General features: G+C 46.3%; 1 protein-coding gene across 1 annotated transcript in view; it reads left to right on the top strand.

The window, feature by feature from the left end:
- Nucleotides 1–22,380, top strand: part of LOC135545084 (calsyntenin-2-like) — a 496,007-nt gene that overhangs the window by 435,636 nt on the left and 37,991 nt on the right. Inside the window, exons 9-11 of the mRNA XM_064972725.1 lie at nt 951–1,113; nt 6,377–6,543; nt 10,410–10,558. Of these exons, the coding sequence (XP_064828797.1) occupies nt 951–1,113; nt 6,377–6,543; nt 10,410–10,558 (479 nt within the window). The remainder of the gene's footprint in view (nt 1–950; nt 1,114–6,376; nt 6,544–10,409; nt 10,559–22,380) is intronic.

Genomic DNA, 22,380 nt, shown 5'->3' with positions numbered 1-22,380 from the left:
ACGGCTTCACAGTACTGTCTTTTATTAATGGCGGTTAAGATATCGTTTAGTACCTTGAGTGTGGCTGAGATGCACCCGTGACCGGCTCGGAAACCAGATTGCACAGCGGAGAAGGTACGGTGGGATTCGAGATGGTCAGTGAACTGTTTGTTGACTTGGCTTTCGAAGACCTTAGATAGGCAGTGGGAAATCTAAGGGAAATATGTGTCTCTAATATTGTCATACATTTGGCAGGTGGTTAGGAAGTACAGCTCAGTTTCTCCCTCTCTCTCTCTTTATCTCCCTATTTTTTTCTCCCTCTCTCTCTCTTTATCTCCCTATCTTTCTCTCCCTCTTTTTCTTTCTTTCTTTCATTCACTATTTCTCTCTTTCTTTCTTTCATTGACTATTTCTCTCTTTCACTCTTCTTCTCGCCCTCTCTCTCTCACTTTCTCTCACTCTCTCTCAGCTTCTATTTCGATCTCCCTCTCTGCTTCTATTTCAATCTCCCTCTTTGCTTCTATTTCAATCTCCCTCTCTGCTTCTATTTTAATAGCCCTCTCTTGCTCTCTCTCTCTCTCCCTCTCTCCCTCTCTCTCTCTCTCTCTCTCTCAATTCAATTCAATTCAATTCAAGGGGCTTTATTGGCATGGGAAACATATGTTAACATTGCCAAAGCAAGTGAGGTAGATAATATACAAAAGTGAAAATACAGTAAAAATTTACACTAAACATTACATTCACAGAAGTTCCAAAACAATAAAGACATTTCAAATGTCATATTATATATATATATATGCATAGCTCACACTATATTTACAAAGGTGTTTGTTCTTCACTGGTTGCCCTTTTCTTGTGGCAACAGGTCAAAAATCTTGCTTCTGTGGTGGCACACTGGTATTTCACCTCTCTCTCTTTCCCTCTCTCTCTCTCTCTCTCTCTCTCTCTCTCTCTCTCTCTTTCCGATGCAGATCTGTGATAAGGAGTGGCACTATTACGTCATTAACGTGGAGTTTCCTGTGGTGACACTCTACATGGACGGAGTGACCTACGACCCTTACCTGGTGACAGACGATTGGCCGATCCACCCCTCTCAGATTGACGTACAGCTCACTGTGGGTGCCTGCTGGCAAGGTGATGATGACAATTACAATGACAATGATGATGAAAATGATTATGATGAAAATGCAACTACCTCTGTCTTAAGTCAGAATTAGATGTTTCTCAAAGTCAAATTTCAAAGTGTTTAATGTTAAGTTTAGGTATTAACTCAGAATTGTTTCTTTATGTTTAAGGTTAGGCATTAACTCCGAATGGTTAAGATAAGGGTTAAGGTTTGGGGAAGGCTTAAACATACATCTCAGCCTCCCGAGTGGCGCAGCGTCTAAGACACTACATCGCTGTGTTTGATCCCAGGCTGTGTCACAACCGGCCGTAAATGGGAGTCCCATAGGGCAGTGCATAATTGTCCCAGTGTCGTCCGTGTTAGGGGAGGGTTTGGCTGGGGGAGCTTTATTTGGCTCATCGCGCTCTAGCGACTCCTTGTGGTGGGCTGGGCGGCTGTAGGCTGACTTCGGTCGTCAGTTGAACAGTTTCCTTCGACACGTTGGTGAGGCTGGCTTCCGGGTTAAGTTAAGCGGGTCACGTTTCGGAGGACGCGTGACTCGACCTTTGCCTCTTACGAGCCCGTTGGGGAGTTGCAGCAATGAGACAAGATTGTAATTGGATTGATATCACGATATTGGGGGGGGGGGGGGGGTAAAATAACAACAGAAAAAATATATATATACAGTACCAGTCAAAAGTTTGGAAACACCTACTCATTCAAGTTTTTTTTTTACTATTTCCTACATTGTAGAATAATAGTGAAGACATCAGCACTATGAAATAACACATATGGGCATTATCTCAACCAGCTTCACCTGGAATGCTTTTCCAACAGTCTTGAAGGAGTTCCCACATATGCTGAGCACTTGTTGGTGCTTTTTCTTCACTCTGCGGTCCAACTCAACCCAAGCCAGCTCAATTGGGTTGAGGTCAGGTGATTGTGGAGGCCAGGTCATCTGATAAAGCACCCCATCACTCTCCTCCTTGGACAAGTAGACCTTACATGGCCTGTAGGTGTGTTGGGTCATCCTGTTGAAAAACCAATGATAGTCTCACTAAGCGCAAACCAGATGGGATGGCGCATCGCTGCAGAGTACTGTGGTAGCCATGCTGGTCAACTGTGCCTTGAATTTTAAATAAATTACAGACAGTGTCACCAGCAAAGCACCCCCACACCATCAGACTTCCTTCTCCATGCTTCACGGTGGGAACCACACATGCAGAGATCATCCGTTCACCTTCTCTGCGTCTCACAAAGACAAACCCGTCGGAACCAAAAATCTCAAATTTGGACTCATCACACCAAAGGACAGGGTAACAACCGGTCTAATGTCCATTGCTCATGTTTCTTTGCCCAAGTAAGTATCGTCTTCTTATTGGTGTCCTTTAGTAGTGGTTTCTTAGCAGCAATTTGACCATGAAGGCCTGATTCACACAGTCTCCTCTGAACAGTTGATGTTGAGATGAGTCTGTTACTTGAACTTTGAAGCATTTATTTGGGCTACAATCTGAGGGCAGTTAACTCTACTGAACTTGTCCTCTGCAGCAGAGGTAACTCTGAGTCTTCCTTTCCTGTGGTGGTCCTCATCAGAGATAGTTTCATCATCAATTAGGCCGACTGGACAAGTAGTGTCAGATTTTCTCTCTCCAGACCAAAGATAACAATGGCTGTCTTCGAAGTGCTGTGTGCATAATGTGTATTTTTGACCATGAATGAACCTAACTGCCGGAAGCTTTAATCCATATTCGATGCACAATGAAGATGAAAAGTGGAGATACAATCAAGCTGTCTTCAGCAACGCCTGATGCCCAGTTAAAAGTTCACTACTCCTACTCTAGAGCCTACTATTAGCTAAATGACTGTATGAATGTGTCTAATGATGCGTAGCCCTAAATTATGTGCAGAGATAGATCAGGCCATTTTCAACAGGGTGGAATGACAGGAGGAGAGGAGGTGAGGAGAAGAGAGGAGGAAAGGAGAGGTGAGGAGAAGAGGGGAGGAAAGGAGAGGTGGGGAGAGGAGGAAAGGAGAGGTGAGGAGAAGAGATGAGAGGAGGTGAAAAGATGAGAGGAGGGTAGGACAGGAGGTGAGGTGAGGTGAGAAGAGAAGAGAGGAGAAGAGAAGAGGAGGTGTGGAGAGGAGAGGAGAGGAGAGGAGAGGAGAGGAGAGGAGAGGAGAGGAGAGGAGAGGAGAGGAGAGGAGAGGAGAAAATGAGAGGTGATGAGACGAGGGGAGGTGAGGGGAAGAGTGGAGAAGAGGAGGTGATGAGACGAGGGGAGGTGAGGGGAAGAGTGGAGAAGAGGTGAGGAGAAGAGTGGAGAAGAGGGGAGGTGAGGAGGGGAGGTGAGGAGATGAGAAGAGTGGAGAGGAGGTGAGGAGAAGAGAGGAGGAGAGGAGTTGAGAAGAAGAGAGGTGGAAAAGAGAGGAGGTGAGGAGACGAGGGGAGGGGGAGGTGAGGAGAAGAGAGGAGGAGAGAGGAGGTGAGGAAAAGAGAGACAACGAGCGGATCATTTTTTGGCAGATGGGGTTGAATGGCTGATGGAGTTGAATGGCAGATAGAGTTGAATGGCTGATGGAGTTGAATGGCACATAGAGTTGAATGGCTGATGGAGTTGAATGGCACATAGAGTTGAATGGCTGATGGAGTTGTGTCGCCCTGAAGAAGGGATTAGTAGACCTTGAATAGAGGAGGAGGTCAGCGACCATTAGGCCTCTCTGAAGGGAACTAAGCCCTCAGTAACCACCCTGTTATCCTTACACAGTGCTATTAGCTCTGACCATTGCCTTTTCAAAGGCTTTAGCTGCGAGCGACCGCCTTATTGACGAGCTCAATGTGCCACTGACAAGCTCTAGTGAAAGTTGCTTCAAACTTCAAGAGGAGTCTGGCTGCTTTCTGGGGTAATCACAGCTGAAGAATGATTATTCTCCCTGGCTGTGAAGGAATTTGCGACTTGATTTGTTCGTTTTACATTATCGTTTTATAAGTGCTCATTAGCATAATGCATAGCTTCTCTGAGCTAGCGGTGACAGGATTGAAAGAATGAGGATGTGAAACTGTGTGATGGAATTGGCATTTTAGAGGGAAAGAAATTAACAAGTAATAAGGGAAGTAAAAGAGAAAGAAGTTTCATGGGAAAAGCTCAGAATGTGTCAATACAGTCAATGGACAATACTTCATGCCAGCGGATTGAGAGTGTGCACTCTGTGTGTGTTTATCACGCAGACCATGCAGTGCATGCAGGCAGAGGCCAGGCTGCAGTTTAAATCCCCCCCCCTCTCTCTCTCTCTCTCCTAATGATCTCCTGAAGGCAATTATAATTGTATGTGGTGTGGTGCTGCCAACAGGCTCACAGTGAGAAATGACCTGGAATCAGTGGCCTGTCTCCAGCCCATATGCCTAGTAATGTCACAGACAGTACATTAACAGTAACATTAGTAGAGAGAGAGGGGAGGACTCAGGACCTGTCTGGTTGAAGTACAGTGCCTTGCGAAAGTATTCGGCCCCCTTGAACTTTGCGACCTTTTGCCACATTTCAGGCTTCAAACATAAAGATATAAAACTGTATTTTTTTGTGAAGAATCAACAACATGTGGGACACAATCATGAAGTGCGACATTTATTGGATATTTCAAACTTTTTTAACAAATCAATAAATGAAAAATTGGGCGTGCAAAATTATTCAGCCCCTTTACTTTCAGTGCAGTAAACTCTCTCCAGAAGTTCAGTGAGGATCTCTGAATGATCCAATGTTGACCTAAATGACTAATGATGATAAATACAATCCACCTGTGTGTAATCAAGTCTCCGTATAAATGCACCTGCACTGTGATAGTCTCAGAGGTCCGTTAAAAGCGCAGAGAGCATCATGAAGAACAAGGAACACACCAGGCATGTCCGAGATACTGTTGTGAAGAAGTTTAAAGCCGGATTTGGATACAAAAATATTTCCCAAGCTTTAAACATCCCAAGGAGCACTGTGCAAGCGATAATATTGAAATGGAAGGAGTATCAGACCACTGCAAATCTACCAAGACCTGGCCGTCCCTCTAAACTTTCAGCTCATACAAGGAGAAGACTGATCAGAGATGCAGCCAAGAGGCCCATGATCACTCTGGATGAACTGCAGAGATCTACAGCTGAGGTTGGAGACTCTGTCCATAGGACAACAATCAGTCGTATATTGCACAAATCTGGCCTTTATGGAAGAGTGGCAAGAAGAAAGCCATTTCTTAAAGATATCCATAAAAAGTGTCGTTTAAAATTTGCCACAAGCCACCTGGGAGACACACCAAACGTGGAAGAAGGTGCTCTGGTCAGATGAAACCAAAATTGAACTTTTTGGCAACAATGCAAAACATTATGTTTGGCGTAAAAGCAACACAGCTCATCACCCTGAACACACCATCCCCACTGTCAAACATTGTGGTGGCAGCATCATGGTTTGGGCCTGCTTTTCTTCAGCAGGGACAGGGAAGATGGTTAAAATTGATGGGAAGATGGATGGAGCTAAATACAGGACCATTCTGGAAGCAAACCTGATGGAGTCTGCAAAAGACCTGAGACTGGGACGGAGATTTGTCTTCCAACAAGACAATGATCCAAAACATAAAGCAAAATCTACAATGGAATGGTTCAAAAATAAACATATCCAGGTGTTAGAATGGCCAAGTCAAAGTCCAGACCTGAATCCAATCGAGAATCTGTGGAAAAAACTGAAAACTGCTGTTCACAAATGCTCTCCATCCAACCTCACTGAGATCGAGCTGTTTTGCAAGGAGGAATGGGAAAAAATGTCAGTCTCTCGATGTGCAAAACTGATAGAGACATACCCCAAGCGACTTACAGCTGTAATCGCAGCAAAAGGTGGCGCTACAAAGTATTAACTTAAGGGGGCTGAATAATTTTGCACGCCCAATTTTTCAGTTTTTGATTTCTTAAAAAAGTTTGAAATATCCAATAAATGTCGTTCCACTTCATGATTGTGTCCCACTTGTTGTTGATTCTTCACAAAAAAATACAGTTTTATATCTTTATGTTTGAAGCCTGAAATGTGGCAAAAGGTCGCAAAGTTCAAGGGGGCCGAATACTTTCGCAAGGCACTGTACATGCTGGGAGACCTGAAGCATACGACGGCCGTTAACAGCGGGATTGCTGTGTGCTACTGTCACTCATTACTGACTTTTTAGTCATTGGCTATTGAGGGTTCTGGAAGGATTTCCTTTCATTCTACATTATAATAGTGGAACTGTATTTAATTATTATTCTTGAACTGTCACCTCTGTGTGTAGGTGGTGAGGTTACGAAGCCGCGGTTCACTCAGTACTTCCGGGGCAGTCTGTCAGGGCTGACCATTAGGCCAGGGAAGATAGAGAGCCAGAAAGTGATCTCCTGTCTACAGGCATGTAAGGAAGGACTGGACATCAACTCACTGGAGAGCCTGGGAAAGGGCATCAAGGTAAGGCAACAGAAACACACACACATATACACACACGCACACACACACAGAGAGACGCACAAACACAATTCAAATGCTGATACATTGCATTCAGAAAGTATTCAGACCCCTTGATTCTTTCCACATTTTGTTACCTTACAGTCTTGTTACGAAATTAATTTCATAGTTTTTTTCCCCTCATCAATTTACACATAATTCCCCATAAAGAAAGATCCAAAAAAGGTTTTTAGATTTTCTTTGCACATTTATTACAAATAAAAAACTGAAATATCACATTTTCTCAAAGGTTCTCCCATTAACACAGATAAACTCTGGAGCTCTGTCAGAGTGACCATCGGGTTCTCTGTCCACTCCCTGACCAAGGCTCTTCTCCCCTGATTGCTCAGTTTGGCTGAGCGGACAGCCCTAGGAAGAGTCTTGGTGGTTCCAAACTTCTTCCATTTAAGAATGTTGGAGGCCACTGTGTTCCTGGGGACCTTCAATGCTGCAGAAGATTTTTGGTACCCTTCCCCAGATCTGAGCCTCGACGCAATCCTGTCTTGGAGCTCTATGGAGAATTATTTCGACCTCATAGCTTGGTATTTGCTCTGACATGCACTGTCAACTGTGATACCCTATATAGACAGGTCTAGACAGCCTTTCAAAATCATGTTCTATCAATTGAATGTACCACAGGTGGACTCCAATCAAGTTGTAGAAACATCTCAAGTATGATCAATGGAAACACGATGCACTTGAGCTCAATTTTGAGTCTCAGAGCAAAGGGTCTGAATTCTTTGTAGATAAGGTATTTCATTAATTTATTTATTTTATACATTTGCAAAAATTTCTAAAAACTTGTTTTCGCTTTTGTTATTATGGTGTATTGTGTGTAGATGGATAAGGGGGGGAAAGTATTTCATCCATTTTAGAATATGTCTGTGTCTGCCGACCCAGGAAAAAGGGATGGGGTCTGAATACTTTCCGAATGCACTGTATATACTGTCATGGCATTGCCCTCTTTGGGTACAGAAAGCCTCCCTGCCTCCCCCTTTCCTCCTTCAACTAGGCTGCTGTGGTCAGAGAGACGTCGTAAATTCCTGAGGATCTCTTCATGGACACAGTATAGAGAGAGTATATTTTCATAGAGAACAAAGGAATTTCTCCCACCTCACAGAACTTGAGGTCCGAAAAAATGTCATGTTCTGGAGAAAGTTTAAAAGATCGGTGAAGAATCCAGCTACGAACTGGTCCATTTAATAAAACTTGGTGAAGCTCATAGGAGACAGTGTGGCCACATTACCATAACGCTGTTTATATAATAGACGCAGATATGAGGTTTACATCTAATTGTTGTATAAGATGAAGGAGTGAGTATGATACAGTTTGTAAAATTGTGTAATATGATTCTGGACTGTTTAATGAAGGAAAATACAATTCCCTTTTGATTTGAACTAAATCAGAGGACCGCCCCTGAGCCCAGTTAGGGTCAGACATCCTGGGACAGCGCCTTTCCTGCAATTCCGAATAAAACCCAACTTTGAGAAATTATCACCAGACCATGTTTTTCTCCATTAGGAGAAGACAAAGGTTGTAGACCATTGCTGAATCTTTTAACCATACCACGTGGTTAAACTCTTTGACTATTGATTCCGACAGAATAAGAACAAGTCTTTGATATTAATTACTAGTCTGCAGCTAGGAATTCGGTATCATTGAACGCGAAGCACGACAACCGCCGAAACATCCATCTATAACGAAATGAATTAATGTCACTCTGAACTATCCACTATAACCACGACACAGAGAGAGAGGGAGAGAGACAGACAATTCTACAAAAGAAACAAACTTTTCACCAGCGATAAAGACGACACACTGAGCGTAAATATATATATTGATTGCAATTGTTCCCGAATGAGTGAGCGTTCATGTGTAAAAGATTAGCATTTCAATTGTTATAATTATCACTTTGTAGTGACTTCTTAGTCGACCCCCACTTCCCCTTTTGTCTAACAAGCCGCCATGCCGATTTAGCCCACTAGGGCACATTCTCATTTCATGTAACCACATTTACCCTGTTTGTTTGTTTATACATTTCTGTGAATTACTTAGTTAGTAATAATTAAATTATTTAAGAAAATTGATGTATGGATGACTCATAGTGAAGACTGGGTTCGTGCAGATAACCAACAATTTACGACGAATGAGACTAACGTGAGGTAAAGTAAATAATTAATAAATTCGAAGACTAATTGATAAGATAAAATATCTGAAACGTTATTTTAGGAAATGATAGCTTTGTAATCTGAATATTTTTCCTTGGTACCCCGACTTCCTAGTTAATTACAGTTACATGATTAATCAGTTGATCGTGTAATACTAATTACAGAGCATCTTTGATCAAAACTATAGGTCTTCAATTTAATGATAGTAAAGACACGACAAAACTGAACAAAAATATAAACGCAACTTGCAACAATTTAAAAGATGTTACAGAGTTACAGTTCATAGAAGGACATCAGTCAATTGAAATAAATTCATTAGGCCCTAATTTCACATGACCGGGCAGAGGTCAGCCATGGGTGGGCCTGGAAGGGCATAGGCCCACCCACTTGGGAGCCAGGCACACCCACTGGGGAACCCGGCCCAGCCAATGAGAATTCGTTTTTCCCACAAAAATGCTTTATTACAGACAGAAGTACTCCTCAGTAGCACCGCTCCTCAGAGGATCCCACAGGGGAAGAAGGCCGATGTGGAGGTCCTGGGTAGGTGTGGTTACACGTGGTCTGCGGTTGTGTAGCCGGTTGAACGTACTGCCAAATTCTCTAAAATGACGTTGGAGGCAGTTTATGGTAGAGGAATTAACTTAAAGTTTCTGTCAACAGCTCTGGTGGACATTCCTGCAGTCAGCAGTCACCATTGTACACTCCCTCAAAACTTGAGACATCTGTGGCTTTGTGTTGTGTGACAAAACTGCACATTTGGAAGGATGTTCTTGGCAAAGGGATGTAAACAAATGTGTGATCATTTGAGAGAAATAAGCTTTTGTTATTGTGGAACATTTCTCGGATCTTTATTTCAGCTTGTGAATTATGAGACCAACACTTTCAATTTTTGTTCAGTATAGATTCAAACAAATGTTAAAACACTTAGTTTCCCCTCCCTTCCCTCTCTTTCCTCCTCTACCCCCTTTATAACCCCCTTCCATCTTTTCTTCCCCCCCCTTCAAGCCTGAAGTTGATTCATCTCCCAGTAGAGAGAGAGGGAGGAGATAAAGAGAAGAGGCCTTATGATAGAGATAGAGAGAAAGAGAGGTAAAACTGCAGGGCTAGTTCACTTTATCTTTTTAATGATTTCCTTTTCTTTTTGTGACGACACTTTTCAACGGGTCTCCTGAGTCCAGTAGAGCTTAAGGACAGTGTTTAGGATCCGGTGGGACGCTTGACAATGCAATCACAGGAGAAGGAGAGGATGAGAGGAGAGAGAGGGGGGGGCAGAGGGATAAAAGGAAACGGAGAGAGCCCCCTGAAACGTTGTGTCTTTGCTGCTGTGTGTGAATGAGGCTGTGGTATCAGCAGCATAAAGCCTCTTCTGTGAGACTGAGACTGTGCATCACGTCCACTGGGACCCAGAGCTGTGTCTGAGTGTGTCTCAGCAACACAAGAGGCTTATGATCCCTGAAACAGAGAAAAAGAATGAACACACACTCGTGATGTACACTCAAACACACTCAGTCAGACACACACTTATGTTGTACACACATATTTCAACACACTCAGACACAAAATTGTTTCAGTGTGTTAAACTGTGGTCAAGTCTGATGTGCTCCCTTTCTCTTTCAATCTCTCTGTTTTTCTCTGTCTCTCACTTCCCTCTCTCTCTCTCAGTTCCACTTCAACCCAGCCCAGTCGATCCTGGTGATGGAGGGAGAGGATCTGGAGAACATGAACGCTGCTCTGAGGAAGGTCTCCTACATCAACTCCCGCCAGTTTCCCACACCGGGCATCAGACGCCTGCACATCTCAACCTCAGTACAGTACGCAAGGCTCCTTCTACCTTTACTACTGACCTTAACATCATCTCTAGCTGTCTCTCCTGTCCTTCATCCACCTCACATTATGTCTGGATAAGGTCTTCTCTCTCCTGTCCTTCATCCACCTCACATCATGTCTGGATAAGGTCTTCTCTCTCCTGTCCTTCATCCACCTCACATTATGTCTGGATAAGGTCTTCTCTCTCCTGTCCTTCATCCACCTCACATTATGTCTGGATAAGGTCTTCTCTCTCCTGTCCTTCATCCACCTCACATTATGTCTGGATAAGGTCTTCTCTCTCCTGTCCTTCATCCACCTCACATTATGTCTGGATAAGGTCTTCTCTCTCCTGTCCTTCATCCACCTCACATTATGTCTGGATAAGGTCTTCTCTCTCCTGTCCTTCATCCACCTCCCATTATGTATGGATAATGTCTTCTCTCTCCTGTCTCTCCTGTCCTTCATCCACCTCACATTATGTGGATGTCTTCTCTCTCCTGATCACATTATGTCTGGGTCTTCTCTCTCCTGTCCTTCATCCACCTCACATTATGTCTGGATAAGGTCTTCTCTCTCCTGTCCTTCATCCACCTCACATTATGTATGGATAATGTCCTTCATCCACCTCCCATTATGTATCCTGTCTGTCTCCTGTCCTTCATCCACCTCACATTATGTCTGGATAAGGTCTTCTCTCTCCTGTCCTTCATCCACCTCACATTATGTATGGATAATGCCTTCTCTCTCCTGTCTCTCCTGTCCTTCATCCACCTCACATTATGTATGGATAAGGGTCTTCTCTCTCCTGTCCTTCATCCACCTCACATTATGACTGGATAAGGTCTTCTCTCTCCTGTCCTTCATCCACCTCACATTATGACTGGATAAGGTCTTCTCTCTCCTGTCCTTCATCCACCTCACATTATGACTGGATATGTTCTTCTCTCTCATGTATATTATGGATAATGTCTTCTCTCTCCTGTCTCTCCTGTCCTTCATCCACCTCACATTATGTATGGATAAGGGTCTTCTCTCTCCTGTCCTTCATCCACCTCACATTATGACTGGATAAGGTCTTCTCTCTCCTGTCCTTCATCCAACTCACATTTTGTCTGGATAAGGTCTTCTCTCTCCTGTCCTTCATCCACCTCACATTATGACTGGATAAGGTCTTCTCTCTCCTGTCCTTCATCCACCTCACATTATGTCTGGATAAGGTCTTCTCTCTCCTGTCCTTCATCCACCTCACATTATGTCTGGATAAGGTCTTCTCTCTCATGTCCTTCATCCACCTCACATTATGACTGGATAATGTCTTCTCTCTCCTGTCCTTCATCCACCTCACATTATGTCTGAATAAGGTCTTCTCTCTCCTGTCCTTCATCCACCTCACATTATGACTGGATAAGGTCTTCTCTCTCCTGTCATTCATCCACCTCACATTATGTCTGGATAAGGTCTTCTCTCTCCTGTCCTTCATCCACCTCACATTATGACTGGATATGGTCTTCTCTCTCATGTATCTCCTGTCCTTCATCCACCTCACATTATGTCTGGTTAAGGTTTTCTCTCTCCTGTCTCTCCTGTCCTTCATCCACCTCACATTATGTCTGGATAAGGTCTTCTCTCTCCTGTCCTTCATCCACCTCACATTATGACTGGATAAGGTCTTCTCTCTCCTGTCCTTCATCCACCTCACATTATGTCTGGATAAGGTCTTCTCTCTCCTGTCCTTCATCCACCTCACATTATGACTGGATAAGGTCTTCTCTCTCCTGTCCTTCATCCACCTCACATTATGACTGGATATGGTCTTCTCTCTCATGTATCTCCTGTCCTTCATCCACCTCACATTATTACTATCTGTCTTTTTTCCACCTCAGTCCAGTTTAACCTGCTCTAGCTACAGTTGAAGTTGGAAGTTTACACACACCTTACATATACCCATTTGGAAGTATGCTTGGGGCCATTGTCCATTTGGAAGTATGCTTGGGGCCATTGTCCATTTGGAAGTATGCTTGGGGTCATTGTCCATTTGGAAGTATGCTTGGGGCCATTGTCCATGTGGAAGTATGCTTGGGGCCATTGACCATTTGGAAGTATGCTTGGGGCCATTGTCCATTTGGAAGTATGCTTGGGGCCATTGTCCATTTGGAAGTATGCTTGGGGTCATTGTCCATTTGGAAGTATACTTGGGGCCATTGTCCATTTGGAAGTATGCTTGGGGCCATTGTCCATTTGGAAGTATGCTTGGGGCCATTGTCCATTTGGAAGTATGCTTGGGGCCATTGTCCATTTGGAAGTATGCTTGGGGCCATTGTCCATTTGGAAGTATGCTTGGGGTCATTGTCCATTTGGAAGTATGCTTGGGGCCATTGTCCATTTGGAAGTATGCTTGGGGACATTGTCCATTTTGAAGTATGCTTGGGGCCATTGTCCATTTGGAAGTATGCTTGGGGCCATTGTCCATGTGGAAGTAAGCTTGGGGCCATTGTCCATTTGGAAGTATGCTTGGGGCCATTGTCCATTTGGAAGTATGCTTGGGGCCATTGTCCATTTGGAAGTATGCTTGGGGTCATTGTCCATTTGGAAGTATGCTTGGGGCCATTGTCCATTTGGAAGTAAGCTTGGGGTCATTGTCCATTTGGAAGTATGCTTGGGGCCATTGTCCATTTGGAAGTATGCTTGGGGTCATTGTCCATTTGGAAGTATGCTTGGGGCCATTGTCCATTTGGAAGTATGCTTGGGGTCATTGTCCATTTGGAAGTATGCTTGGGGCCATTGTCCATTTGGAAGTATGCTTGGGGCCATTGTCCATTTGGAAGTATGCTTGGGGCCATTGTCCATTTGGAAGTATGCTTGGGGCCATTGTCCATTTGGAAGTATGCTTGGGGCCATTGTCCATGTGGAAGTATGCTTGGGGCCATTGTCCATTTGGAAGTATGCTTGGGGCCATTGTCCATTTGGAAGTATGCTTGGGGCCATTGTCCATTTGGAAGTATGCTTGGGGTCATTGTCCATTTGGAAGTATGCTTGGGGCCATTGTCCATTTGGAAGTATGCTTGGGGCCATTGTCCATTTGGAAGTATGCTTGGGGCCATTGTCCATTTGGAAGTATGCTTGGGGCCATTGTCCATTTGGAAGTATGCTTGGGGTCATTGTCCATTTGGAAGTATGCTTGGGGCCATTGTCCATTTGGAAGTAAGCTTGGGGTCATTGTCCATTTGGAAGTATGCTTGGGGCCATTGTCCATTTGGAAGTATGCTTGGGGTCATTGTCCATTTGGAAGTATGCTTGGGGCCATTGTCCATTTGGAAGTATGCTTGGGGTCATTGTCCATTTGGAAGTATGCTTGGGGCCATTGTCCATTTGGAAGTATGCTTGGGGCCATTGTCCATTTGGAAGTATGCTTGGGGCCATTGTCCATTTGGAAGTATGCTTGGGGCCATTGTCCATTTGGAAGTATGCTTGGGGCCATTGTCCATGTGGAAGTATGCTTGGGGCCATTGTCCATTTGGAAGTATGCTTGGGGCCATTGTCCATTTGGAAGTATGCTTGGGGCCATTGTCCATTTGGAAGTATGCTTGGGGTCATTGTCCATTTGGAAGTATGCTTGGGGCCATTGTCCATTTGGAAGTATGCTTGGGGCCATTGTCCATTTGGAAGTATGCTTGGGGCCATTGTCCATTTGGAAGTATGCTTGGGGCCATTGTCCATTTGGAAGTATGCTTGGGGCCATTGTCCATTTGGAAGTATGCTTGGGGCCATTGTCCATGTGGAAGTATGCTTGGGGCCATTGTCCATTTGGAAGTATGCTTGGGGCCATTGTCCATTTGGAAGTATGCTTGGGGTCATTGTCCATTTGGAAGTATGCTTGGGGCCATTGTCCATTTGGAAGTAAGCTTGGGGCCATTGTCCATTTGGAAGTAAGCTTGGGGTCATTGTCCATTTGGAAGTATGCTTGGGGTCATTGTCCATTTGGAAGTATGCTTGGGGCCATTGTCCATTTGGAAGTATGCTTGGGGTCATTGTCCATTTGGAAGTATGCTTGGGGCCATTGTCCATTTGGAAGTATGCTTGGGGCCATTGTCCATTTGGAAGTATGCTTGGGGCCATTGTCCATGTGGAAGTATGCTTGGGGCCATTGTCCATTTGGAAGTATGCTTGGGGCCATTGTCCATTTGGAAGTATGCTTGGGGCCATTGTCCATTTGGAAGTATGCTTGGGGTCATTGTCCATTTGGAAGTATGCTTGGGGCCATTGTCCATTTGGAAGTATGCTTGGGGCCATTGTCCATTTGGAAGTATGCTTGGGGCCATTGTCCATGTGGAAGTATGCTTTGGGCCATTGTCCATTTGGAAGTATGCTTGGGGCCATTGTCCATTTGGAAGTATGCTTGGGGCCATTGTCCATTTGGAAGTATGCTTGGGGCCATTGTCCATTTGGAAGTATGTTTGGGGCCATTGTCCATTTGGAAGTATGCTTGGGGCCATTGTCCATTTGGAAGTATGCTTGGGGCCATTGTCCATTTGGAAGTATGCTTGGGGCCATTGTCCATTTGGAAGTATGCTTGGGGTCATTGTCCATTTGGAAGTATGCTTGGGGCCATTGTCCATTTGGAAGTATGCTTGGGGTCATTGTCCATTTGGAAGTATGCTTGGGGTCATTGTCCATTTGGAAGTATACTTGGGGCCATTGTCCATTTGGAAGTATGCTTGGGGCCATTGTCCATTTGGAAGTATGCTTGGGGCCATTGTCCATTTGGAAGTATGCTTGGGGTCATTGTCCATTTGGAAGTATGCTTGGGGCCATTGTCCATTTGGAAGTATGCTTGGGGCCATTGTCCATTTGGAAGTATGCTTGGGGCCATTGTCCATTTGGAAGTATGCTTGGGGCCATTGTCCATGTGGAAGTATGCTTGGGGCCATTGTCCATTTGGAAGTATGCTTGGGGCCATTGTCCATTTGGAAGTATGCTTGGGGCCATTGTCCATTTGGAAGTATGCTTGGGGTCATTGTCCATTTGGAAGTATGCTTGGGGCCATTGTCCATTTGGAAGTATGCTTGGGGCCATTGTCCATTTGGAAGTATGCTTGGGGCCATTGTCCATGTGGAAGTATGCTTGGGGCCATTGTCCATTTGGAAGTATGCTTGGGGCCATTGTCCATTTGGAAGTATGCTTGGGGCCATTGTCCATTTGGAAGTATGCTTGGGGTCATTGTCCATTTGGAAGTATACTTGGGGCCATTGTCCATTTGGAAGTATGCTTGGGGCCATTGTCCATTTGGAAGTATGCTTGGGGCCATTGTCCATTCGGAAGTATGCTTGGGGCCATTGTCCATTTGGAAGTATGCTTGGGGCCATTGTCCATTTGGAAGTATGCTTGGGGTCATTGTCCATTTGGAAGTATGCTTGGGGCCATTGTCCATTTGGAAGTATGCTTGGGGCCATTGTCCATTTGGAAGTATGCTTGGGGCCATTGTCCATTTGGAAGTATGCTTGGGGCCATTGTCCATTTGGAAGTATGCTTGGGGCCATTGTCCATTTGGAAGTATGCTTGGGGCCATTGTCCATTTGGAAGTATGCTTGGGGTCATTGTCCATTTGGAAGTATACTTGGGGCCATTGTCCATTTGGAAGTATGCTTGGGGCCATTGTCCATTTGGAAGTATGCTTGGGGCCATTGTCCATTTGGAAGTATGCTTGGGGCCATTGTCCATTTGGAAGTATGCTTGGGGTCATTGTCCATTTGGAAGTATGCTTGGGGCCATTGTCCATTTGGAAGTATGCTTGGGGCCATTGTCCATTTGGAAGTATGCTTGGGGCCATTGTCCATTTGGAAGTATGCTTGGGGCCATTGTCCATTTGGAAGTATGCTTGGGGCCATTGTCCATTTGGAAGTATGCTTGGGGCCATTGTCCATTTGGAAGACACATTTGCAACCAAGCTTTAACTTCCTGACTGATGTCTTGAGATGTTGCTTCAATATATCCATATAATTTTCCAACCTCATGATGCCGTCTATTTTGTGAAGTGCACCAGTCCCTCCTGCAGCAAAGCAACCCCACAACATGATGCTGCCACGCCCGTGCTTCACGGTTGGGATGGTGTTCTTCGGCTTGCAAGCCTCCCCCTTTATCCTCCAAACATAATGATGGCCATTACGGCCAAACAGTTCTATTTTCGTTTCATCAGACCAGAGGACATTTCTCCAAAAAGTATGATCTTTGTCCAAAGGTGCAGTTGCAAATCGTAGTTTGGCTTATTCTATGGCGATTTTGAAGAGGTGGCTTCTTCCTTGCTTTCAGGTTATGTCGATATAGGACTCATTTTACTGTGGATATAGATACTTTTGTAGCTGTTTCCTCCAGCATCTTCACAAGGTCCTTTGTTGTTGTTCTGGGACTGATTTTCACTTTTCGCACCAAAGTACGTTCATCTCTAGAAGACAGAATGCTTCTCCTTCCTGAGCGGTATGACAGCTGCATGGTCCCATGGTGTTTATACTTGCGTACTATTGTTTGTACATATGAATGTGGCACCTTCAGGCGTTTGGAAATTGTCCCCAAGGATGAACTTGTGGAGGACTACAATTTTTTTCTGAGGTCTTGGCTGATTTCTTTTGATTTTCCCATTATGTCAAGCAAAGAGGCACTGAGTTTGAAGATAGGTCTTGAAATACATCCACAGGTACACCTCCAATTGACTCAAATGATGTTAATTAGACTACCAGAAGCTTCTAAAGCCATGACATAATTTTCTGGAATTTTTCTAGCTGTTTAAATGCACAGTCAACCTAGTGTATGTAAACTTATGACCCACTGGAATTGTGATACAGTGAATTCTTAGTGAAATAATCTGTCTGTAAACAATTATTGTAAAAATTATTTGTTTCATGCACAAAGTAGATGTCCTATTCAACTTGCCAGAACTATAGTTTGTTAACAAGAAATTTGTTGAGTGGTTGAAAAATGAGTTATAATGATTCCAACCTAAGTGTATGCAAACTTTGGACTTTAACTGTATATCTGTCTGCATTTAGTTATCTCTCTCTTCCCTCCTTCTCCATCTCTCTCTCTGTCCTCCCTCTCCATCTCTCTCTCTGTCCTCCCTCTCCATCTCTCTCTCTGTCCTCCCTCTCCATCTCTCTCTGTCCTCCCTCTCCATCTCTCTCTGTCCTCCCTCTCCATCTCTCTCTGTCCTCCTTCTCCATCTCTCTCTCTGTCCTCCCTCTCCATCTCTCCCTCTTCCCTACCCTCTCCATCTTTTTCTGTCCTCCTTCTCCATCTCTCTCTGTCCTCCCTCTCCATCTCTTCCCTCCCTCTCCATCCCTCTCTGTCCTCCATCTCTCTCTGTCCACCCTCTCCATCTCTCTCTCTTCCCTCCCTCTCCATCTCTCTCTGTCCTCCCTCTCCAGCTCTCTCTGTCCTCCTTCTCCATCTCTCTCTCTGTCCTCCCTCTCATCTCTCCCTCTTCCCTCCCTCTCCATCTTTCTCTGTCCTCCTTCTCCATCTCTCTCTCTGTCCTCCATCTCTCTCTGTCCACCCTCTCCATCTCTCTCTCTTCCCTCCCTCTCCATCTCTCTCTGTCCTCCTTCTCCATCTCTCTCTGTTCTCCCTCTCCATCTCTCTCTCTGTCCCACCTCTCCATTTCTCTCTGTCCTCCCTTTCCATCTCTCTCGCTGTCCTCCCTCTCCATCTCTCTCTGTCCTCCCTCTCCATCTCCCTCTTCCCTCCCTCTCCATCTTTCTCTGTCCTCCCTCTCCATCTCTTCCCTCCCTCTCCATCTCTCTCTGTCCTCCAACTCTCTCTGACCACCCTCTCCATCTCTCTCTCTTCCCTCCCTCTCCATCTCTCTCTGTCCTCCTTCTCCATCTCTCTCTCTGTCCTCCCTTTCCATCTCTCTCTCTGTCCCACCTCTCCATTTCTCTCTGTCCTCCCTTTCCATCTCTCTCTCTGTCCTCCCTCTCCATCTCTCTCTGTCCTCCTTCTCCATCTCTCTCTTCCCTCCTTCTTCATCTCTCTCTCTGTCCTCCCTCTCCATCTCTCTCTCTGTCATCCCTCTCCATCTCTCTCTGTCCTCCCTCTCCATCTCTCTCTGTCCTCCCTCTCCATCTCTCTCTTCCCTCCCTCTCCATCTCTCTCTGTCCTCCTTCTCCATCTCTCTCTCTGTCCTCCCTCTCCATCTCTCCCTCTTCCCTACCCTCTCCATCTTTTTCTGTCCTCCTTCTCCATCTCTCTCTGTCCTCCCTCTCCATCTCTTCCCTCCCTCTCCATCTCTCTCTGTCCTCCATCTCTCTCTGTCCACCCTCTCCATCTCTCTTTCTTTCCTCCCTCTCCATCTCTCTCTGTCCTCCCTCTCCAGCTCTCTCTGTCCTCCTTCTCTCTCTGTCCACCCTCTATCTCTCTCTTCCCTCCCTCTCAATCTCTCTCTGTCCTCCCTCTCCATCTCACTCTATCCTCCTTCTCCATCTCTCTCTGTCCTCCTTCTCCATCTCTCTCTGTCCTCCTTCTCCATCTCTCTCTGTCCTCCTTCTCCATCTCTCTCTCTGTCCTCCCTCTCCATCTCTCCCTCTTCCCTCCCTATCCATCTTCCCTCTCTGTCCTCCTTCTCCATCTCTCTCTCTGTCCTCCATCTCTCTCTGTCCACCCTCTCCATCTCTCTCTCTTCCGTCCCTCTCCATCTCTCTCTGTCCTCCTTCTCCATCTCTCTCTGCCCTCCCTCTCCATCTCTCTCTCTGTCCCACCTCTCCATTTCTCTCTGTCCTTCCTTTCCATCTCTCTCTCTGTCCTCCCTCTCCATCTCTCTCTGTCCTCCCTCTCCATCTCTCTCTCTGTCCTCCTTCTTCATCTCTCTCTCTGTCCTCCCTCTCCATCTCTCTCTGTCCACCCTCTCAATCTCTCTCTGTCCTCCCTCTCCATCTCTCTCTATCCTCCTTCTCCATCTCTCTCTTCCCTCCCTCTCCATCTCTCTCTGTCCTCCTTCTCCATCTCTCTCTCTGTCATCCCTCTCCATCTCTCTCTGTCCTCCCTCTCCATCTCTCTCTGTCCTCCATCTCTCTCTCTGTCCACCCTCTCTCCATCTCTCTCTGTCCTCCCTCTCCATCTCTCTATCCTCCTTCTCCATCTCTCTCTGTCCTCCTTCTCCATCTCTCTCTGTCCTCCTTCTCCATCTCTCTCTGTCCTCCCTCTCCATATCTCCCTCTTCCCTCTCTCTCCATCTTTCTCTGTCCTCCTTCTCCATTTCTCTCTCTGTCCTCCATCTCTCTCTGTCCACTCTCTCCATCTCCATCTCTCTCTTCCCTCCCTATCCATCTCTCTCTGTCCTCCTTCTCCATCTCTCTCTCTGTCATCCCTCTCCATCTCTCTCTGTCCTCCCTTCTCCATCTCTCTCTCTGTCCTCCCTCTCCATCTCTCTCTGTCCTCCTTCTCCATCTCTCTCTGTCCTCCTTCTCCATCTCTCTCTGTCCTCCCCTCTCCCTCTCTCTCTCTCTGTCATCCCTCTCCATCTCTCTCTGTCCTCCCTCTCCATCTCTCTCTGTCCTCCCTCTCCATCTCTCTCTTCCCTCCCTCTCCATCTCACTCTGTCCTCCTTCTCCATCTCTCTCTCTGTCCTCTCTCTCCATCTCTCCCTCTTCCCTACCCTCTCCATCTTTTTCTGTCCTCCTTCTCCATCTCTTCCCTCCCTCTCCATCTCTCTCTGTCCTCCATCTCTCTCTGTCCACCCTCTCCATCTCTCCCTCTTCCCTCCCTCTCCATCTTTCTCTGTCCTCCTTCTCCATCTCTCTCTCTGTCCTCCATCTCTCTGTCCACCCTCTCCATCTCTCTCTCTTCCGTCCCTCTCCATCTCCCTCTGTCCTCCTTCTCCATCTCTCTCTGCCCTCCCTCTCCATCTCTCTCTCTGTCCCACCTCTCCATTTATCTCTGTCCTTCCTTTCCATCTCTCTCGCTGTCCTCCCTCTCCATCTCTCTCTGTCCTCCCTCTCCATTTCTCTCTTCCCTCCTTCATCTCTCTCTCTGTCCTCCCTCTCCATCTCTCTCTCTGTCATCCCTCTCCATCTCTCTCTGTCCTCCCTCTCCATCTCTCTCTGTCCTCCCTCTCCATCTCTCTCTTCCCTCCCTCTCCATCTCTCTCTGTCCTCCTTCTCCATCTCTCTCTCTGTCCTCCCTCTCAATCTCTTCCTCCCTCTCCCATCTCTCTCTGTCCTCCATCTCTCTCTGTCCACCCTCTATCTCTCTCCCTCTCCTCCCTCCTCTCCAATCTCTCTCTGTCCTCCCTCTCCATCTCACTCTATCCTCCTTCTCCATCTCTCTCTGTCCTCCTTCTCCATCTCTCTCTCTGTCCTCCCTCTCCATCTCTCTCTGTCCTCCTTCTCCATCTCTCTCTTCCCTCCTTCTTCATCTCTCTCTCTGTCCTCCCTCTCCATCTCTCTCTCTGTCATCCCTCTCCATCTATCTCTGTCCTCCCTCTCCATCTCTCTCTGTCCTCCCTCTCCATCTCTCTCTTCCCTCCCTCTCCATCTCACTCTGTCCTCCTTCTCCATCTCTCTCTCTGTCCTCCCTCTCCATCTCTCCCTCTTCCCTACCCTCTCCATCTTTTTCTGTCCTCCTTCTCCATCTCTTCCCTCCCTCTCCATCTCTCTCTGTCCTCCATCTCTCTCTGTCCACCCTCTCCATCTCTCTTTCTTTCCTCCCTCTCCATCTCTCTCTGTCCTCCCTCTCCATCTCTCTCTGTCCTCCTTCTCCATCTCTCTCTGTCCTCCTCTCATCTCTCCCTCTGTCCTCCCTCTCCATCTTTCTCTGTCCTCCTTCTCCATCTCTCTCTGTCCTCCATCTCTCTCTGTCCATCTCCCTCTCCATCTCTCTCTTCCGTCCCTCTCCATCTCTCTCTGTCCTCCTTCTCCATCTCTCTCTCCCTCCCTCTCCATCTCTCTCTCTGTCCCACCTCTCCATTTCTCTCTGTCCTTCCTTTCCATCTCTCTCGCTGTCCTCCCTCTCCATCTCTCTCTGTCCTCCCTCTCCATTTCTCTCTTCCCTCCTTCTTCATCTCTCTCTCTGTCCTCCCTCTCCATCTCTCTCTGTCCTCCTTCTCCATCTCTCTCTCTGTCCTCCCTCTCCATCTCTTCCCTCCCTCTCCATCTCTCTCTGTCCTCCATCTCTCTCTGTCCACCCTCTATCTCTCCCTCCCTCTCATCTCTCTCTGTCCTCCCTCTCCATCTCTCTCTATCCTCCTCTCCATCTCTCTCTGTCCTCCTTCTCCATCTCTCTCTGTCCTCCTTCTCCATCTCTCTCTGTCCTCCCTCTCCATATCTCCCTCTTCCCTCTCTCTCCATCTTTCTCTGTCCTCCTTCTCCATTTCTCTCTCTGTCCTCCATCTCTCTCTGTCCACTCTCTCCATCTCTCTCTCTTCCCTCCCTATCCATCTCTCTCTCTGTCCTCCCTTTCCATCTCTCTCTCTGTCCTCCCTCTCCATCTCTCTCTGTCCTCCTTCTCCATCTCTCTCTTCCCTCCTTCATCTTTCTCTGTCCTCCCTCTCCATCTCTCTCTCTGTCATCCCTCTCCATCTCTCTCTGTCCTCCCTCTCCATCTCTCTCTGTCCTCCCTCTCCATCTCTCTCTTCCCTCCCTCTCCATCTCACTCTGTCCTCCTTCTCCATCTCTCTCTGTCCTCTCTCTCCATCTCTCCCTCTTCCCTACCCTCTCCATCTTTTTCTGTCCTCCTTCTCCATCTCTTCCCTCCCTCTCCATCTCTCTCTGTCCTCCATCTCTCTCTGTCCACCCTCTCCATCTCTCTTTCTTTCCTCCCTCTCCATCTCTCTCTTCCCTCC

Source organism: Oncorhynchus masou, chromosome 9, assembly GCF_036934945.1.
Source record: "Oncorhynchus masou masou isolate Uvic2021 chromosome 9, UVic_Omas_1.1, whole genome shotgun sequence".
NCBI lineage: Eukaryota > Metazoa > Chordata > Actinopteri > Salmoniformes > Salmonidae > Oncorhynchus > Oncorhynchus masou.
The sequence above is the reverse complement of the archived record's forward strand: the minus strand, read 5'-3'. Positions and strand labels throughout refer to the sequence as shown.